The sequence below is a fragment of the Pseudophryne corroboree genome, chromosome 8 (assembly GCF_028390025.1).
Source record: "Pseudophryne corroboree isolate aPseCor3 chromosome 8, aPseCor3.hap2, whole genome shotgun sequence".
Lineage (NCBI taxonomy): Eukaryota > Metazoa > Chordata > Amphibia > Anura > Myobatrachidae > Pseudophryne > Pseudophryne corroboree.
Genome location: NC_086451.1, coordinates 398357619 through 398363618, shown reverse-complemented (window position 1 = coordinate 398363618; position 6000 = coordinate 398357619). Strand labels below are relative to the sequence as shown.

Sequence of the window (6000 nt, the reverse complement as noted above, 5' to 3'; positions counted from 1 at the left end):
GTGAGCATACCTGTGTGTCCCAGTTATATGCATGTGAGCATACCTGTGTGTCTTGTTTATTTTATTCATATTTTATTTTTAAATAAAGCAGCCCCTTAGATGTTTGAGCAACCCCTCCTGAGCCCCCACAGCAGCCCCGGATGTGGCAAGTTGAGTTTGGGTGGGTTCGGTAAAGTATTAAGCAGGACTGTGCTGTGAATCTTTTGCTATTCAGCCCCTGCCCTAGTGGAGCTTACCACTCTACAGTTGAAAATAATTTCATACTATAAGTAGGAATGTGGGAGGAAGCAATGACAACCTCTGTGCCCACAGCATGCCTCAGCCTGGCAAGCCAGACATCTTCCTGGCTGTAAGCCACCATGAGACTCCATACTGGGCCTTATTCAGTAACTGTGCCTCACAGGAGCTCCTGGCCCATCTAGTGCTGCTGTGCAATGGAAAGCTGATGCAATACAAGATCAATGTAACTCTGTTCTTCTAACACTGTGAGGTCTTGCGATAACCCTATGCAGCCCTTAGGAAAAGAGCCCTGTACAACAAATGCACATCTTGTAAATAAATAATCCCAACATATAGAACATTAATAATAAATCAAAATTAAGGTTGACTAATTGGAGCCATTCATTTGAGTGAGTCCCTAACATGAAATAATTGAGAAGAACCTTTCTCTAATGTTCTGGCAGAAAATCTCTTTTACCTCTAGGGCAGTTGTGCTGGATTATGATTCAGTCTCTTTTGTGTCTGACTGAGTTTGGCCACAAATGTGGTCTTATTGGAAAACGCTAAGTCAAAATTTCATTTTCCATTTCCACCTTTTCGGCTATGTTTTCACAAATCTGTTTGTGATGTTGAAGCTTGTTTCATATTCTGCTCTAGGCTTTAATTTAAACCTAGGAGCAAGTATAGCAGCACCCATGGATTTATACAGCATAGGCAGCATCCCTGTAGAATTACACAGCACAGCAGACCGGCAACCGCACCCCTGGACTTAAACAGCAGTGGGGCAGCACCCCTTGACTGATAGGGCAGAGGGGCAGCACCCATATAGATCAGCACCCCTGGAATGATGTGACAAAGAAAAGATGTGCAAAATGTAAATGTCCATGGGCCCTCCCACCCACCATTATGTTGTATAAACAGGACATGCACACTTTAACAAACCAATCATTTCAGTGACAGGGTCTGCCACACGATTAAGGCTGAAATTATTGCTTTGCTTGGGCCCCCACCAAAAAAGATGCAATAAATCTCTCCTTGCACAAACTGGCTCTACAGAGGCAAGATGTCATCCTCATCCTCTGAGTCCTCACCCCCTCTAGTGTCTATATCCTCATCCTCACAGAGAAATAAATGCACACCAAAGAGGTGGATTTATTTGTATTTTGCCCAGGCATGACAATGGGCTTTTTCATGCCATGGCCACCAACTGTCTCCACTGGTGCCTTATTCAAACAATCTACATCACCATCAGAATCCTCATCGTCAACCTCATCCTCGGTGCCAGCTACACTAATAGCCTCCTCATACTGGTGTACTTCTACAGTGACATCCTCAATCTCAATATCAGCAACTGGACTGGCGATGCTCCTCCCAGCACTAGCAGGGGGTGTGAAAATGGTAGTAGGAGCTTCCTCTTTCCATACAGTCTTGGGAAGGTCAGGCCTAGACATCGCAACCGCGGACACACTTGGACTCTCCTTGGGGATTTGTGATATCTCTGATCGCACAGTTGTTTTTTCATGTGCTTTAACAAGCTTTATTTATTTTTTTAAATTCAGAGGGAAAAGGGCTTCCATCTTTATGAGAAGCCGAGACCCAGTCATAAACATAGGCTAAGACCTTAGCCTTACCTTGCCACTTTGTGCCGTGAATGGCATATTGTCAATTTTACATTTCTTGTCAGATAATTTCTCTATATTTTTTTTTGGTTATTAATTTTTGCCTCTTGGATTTTACATGCCCTCTTTGACATTGGGTATTGGCCTTAGCAGATAATGTTGATGGATTTGCATCATCAATGTCATGACTGATGGCAGCAGCAGCTTCAGCACAAGTACTAGGAACTGGAATTGGTTCCTGATTTTACACTATTTTTTTACATTTTTGTTCTCCATTTCATAGGACAGCACCACTTTATTACAGCACACAGAATAGTGCCCCTTTATTTTCACAGCACCCTTGAATTTTTGCAGCATACAAGACAGGGCCAGTGTACTTTTATTTTAACAACAGCACCCCCGTATTTTGACAGCATACAGGACAGGGCCAGTGTATATTTATTTTCAATGCACCCCTGAATTTTTACAGCATACAAGACAGGGCCAGTGTACATTTATTTTGACTACAGCACCCCTGTATTTTTACAGCATACAAGACAGGTCCAGTGTACTTTTATTTTAACAACAGCACCCCTGAATTTTAACAGCATACAAGACAGGGCCAGTATACATTTATTTTCACTGCACTCCCAAATATTCACAGCATACAAGACAGGGCCAGTGTACATTTATTTTGACTGCACCATACAGCATACAAGACAAGGACAGCACCCCTTACATCACATGAACACCACAGTGACAGGACAGCACCCCTAGAGAGCACACACTGACCCCACATGATGCCACTACCCACAGAGAGAGACAGAGGTCTGTCTCCCTCACTCTCCAAGTCCAGAGTGAAAATAACGGCTACGCGCAGCTGTTTATATGGAATACAAAACCCGCGATAATCCAACAGCGGGATGATGACATGTTGCCCTGTTCTGGTTTCAGAGTCTTGCGGGAAGTCCCGAAATCATTTGCAACTGAGTACACGACTATAATAACCTTGTGCATGTCAACCATTTGAAGTCAAACTAAACACTTTCAACCTTTTTATTGTCGACCTATTACACCACACCCATTTTAATCATTGCATTTTAAGTCTTCTATTTGACTATTTGTAGATTCTGGATGACATTCAACTGTAACTTTCCCACATTCCCTCTGGCGTGTCTTTGTTGGCTTGCTTGTTGAGTTCTGTTGAGTTTGATCTGGCAATTATACAACAGTGTAGTTTGCTTTTTCATGCAGTAGCTCTGGTGCTGGTCTACACTACTGAACAGAGCAAGTGCAGCTGCAAAGTAACTGCTATATATATATAGATAGATATTAGATAGATAGATAGATAGATAGATAGATAGATAGATAGATAGATGTACATATACAAGTATATATCCCTCTGAAGAGGATTACCTGTTAGAATTCATCATGGATTATTCCGTGACTGCTGCATTGATGGTTATGCTCATCTCTTGTATCTTTATCTACATGATTTGGGACACAATGTACCGGAAACACAACCTCCCGCCAGGTCCTACACCTTTGCCTTTGGTTGGAACCTTGCTGTACATAAAAAGAGGGGAATTGGTGAATTCCCTTATGCAGGTAAGTTTCCTATAGTCTGTGCATTTGTCACTGTCTCTAACATAGTCTACAATTATACTCATCCTCTGTCTGATTGTCATCTGATTTATGGTGACCACACACAGTGCGATTCTTGCTTGTTATTTGATCTTTTTTGTTCAAATAGCATCAAGTCACGATCAAATAGCACCGTGTGTATCATCCCTTGCGATGCGATGCACGCTTCTGTCTAGTCCATATCTCATGGCAAAATAGTATGTGCAGGCAGGTATTTTTGTATTACAGCACACATAGTACATAGTGTATTCAAAATTGTATGTAGTTCAAATAGCATGTAGTTCAAATAGCGTACCCCACTTAGTCCAAATCACACCTAGCACAAATAGCACCGAGTGTGGGCACCATTAAGTCTGTGCATTTTTCACTGTGCGCATTTACAATGTACCTGTATTAGCATGTTCACCTGTGGTGTCATTTGTTATTACTCTGTAAAGATTTTAACAGCTGCGATTCCTAGCACTGCCATTTCTTTGATCAACTAACTATTACACATTGGCCTGTTTTCATAAATAAGACTAACTATATCTAAAGAAACGCTAGGGGTAGAAGCAGTTATAATTTCCTCACTATGGTTATTATACATAGACACATATGGTCTAATAAAATAAGATCACAAATACTTTGTTACCAAATCAGAGTCAGTCACATATTATTTATTTATTAACAGTTTCTTACATAACGCAGGAAATTCCGTTGATCTACACATATGCAAATATCAAGCTGTAACTCCCTCCCATTGGCTACAATTCCCAACTCTCGTCGCAGAGGTGACTGAATTGTGACTGGAGGTGTAGTAGCTTCAGTGTACATTCACAAAATGTGAAAAACAACAGTACACTATGGACACACATTGCAGTCAATGGACAGACAGAGCTGATATTAAGTACCCAGATAAACTGGTGCATCCACAAAACTTAGTAAGGGATGCAGTTTAAATGCCGGCACCCCGTCTGCTGGTATATCATACCGGATCCATCAGTAAAGCAGATGCAAATAAATAATGACAAAACTTTATAAGATATGTACAGGCTTCCCCTTCTCTAGTTGGGTATAAAGTACTATTATTTGTGAAAAATCTAGAATATACAGTGCTGCAGGTTAATATCACTTTTATTTGGGTGGGGTGTTCCAACTGAAATCAAAATTGCAGTATAAAAATAAAGCAGCCAGTATTTACCCTGTACAGAAACAAATCTAACTCTCTCTGCACATGTTACATCTGCCCCACCTGCAGTGCAACATGGTTTTTCAACAAAAAATCACAATATTGTATATACATGTGCCTCCACACTTACAAGTGCACAGGCACGTGTATATACACTCGGGCGCCAGCACCCACCGAGAAATTGAGATTTAATAGTGGTGTATGCTTCTGCTCCTGTTTAAAAGGATAATTGCATTCCTTATGATGGACAAAAATACACTAATTGCTGAGAACTGACTCCGTGCAAAAAAAGGAGCGCTGCCTAGACCAATTAAAGGAGACAATTCAATATTAAAAAACTATAAATATTTATGCTCTAAAAAAGATTTTATTACTTATAAAAAGAATTTATATAATGTTGCAGCATATAATAAACTCAATCAATACATAATCGACATGATTTAAATTCATACAAACACTAATAATTCATATATCACATATGTGTTTAAACTTTTATATATATCCAACACATGCCATCAATCAAGGAGTCCATAAGAGACTTGTTTAATTCTGCTGAAATAATTAGAGGCTGGTCTTATTTGAATCCAATAGATTTAGCTGTTGCTTATAATGTCCACTGGACTGGATGTGAAATAACTGGATGCTGTTTTCAAACGCTCTTTATGCTTATAGGTCCCGAACTTAGTTATATTCTTGTTTAAAATGTGTGCACACACTAGTTAAAATAAACCAGTAATTACCATGTAAAATTTCTCATTGCGTCACCTCCAAACAATATGATGCTCAAATTGATCCCACGATCCAGCTCCCTCTGCTGGTACTGTACTTTACCATAATCTGGAGTTGTATCGTAGCTGGGAACATTCAAAGTGTTCAGGCTCCCTCTGCTGGTGGTTAGCCATATTAGCAGACACACTGGATGCTGTAAGATGGATACAAGCTGATACGTATCAATAGTATGGAGGTGATCCCCGGCCCAGTCACCATGAAAATGCGTTTCTCCACCTCCTAGTAACCTCAGCAGCTTCCTCAATTCAATTTTGCCTTTTGGCTTGCTAACAATCCTTAATAACCCCCAATATCCTAGACATCTTCCTCCCTAACAACCTCAACTTCTGATGAAAGCAAAACACAGAATCAGACACCACATCACAGAAACCGACACTGCCTCACCTAGATTTACACTTCACCCATACCTCCAGCCCTGGACATAGGGGGTCATTCCGACCCAATCGCATTCTGCAGCTTTTTGCAGCCGTGCGATTGGGTATCAACAGCATATGCATGCAGGCCGCAATTTGGAGGTGTGTCGCTGCATCACCTGGCAGCGATGATAATAAAGAAGAAAGTGTTTGCAGCGGCGAACGCAAG

The 6000-nt window shown here is 40.9% G+C and overlaps 1 protein-coding gene across 1 annotated transcript in view; it reads left to right on the top strand.

Moving 5' to 3' along the window:
* Positions 1 to 3052: 3052 nt before the first annotated feature.
* LOC134949278 (cytochrome P450 2G1-like) overlaps positions 3053 to 6000 on the top strand; it is a 108239-nt gene continuing 105291 nt past the window's right edge. The window contains exon 1 of the mRNA XM_063937773.1: positions 3053 to 3425. Within this exon, the coding sequence (XP_063793843.1) occupies positions 3249 to 3425 (177 nt within the window). The 5' untranslated portion in view covers positions 3053 to 3248. The remainder of the gene's footprint in view (positions 3426 to 6000) is intronic.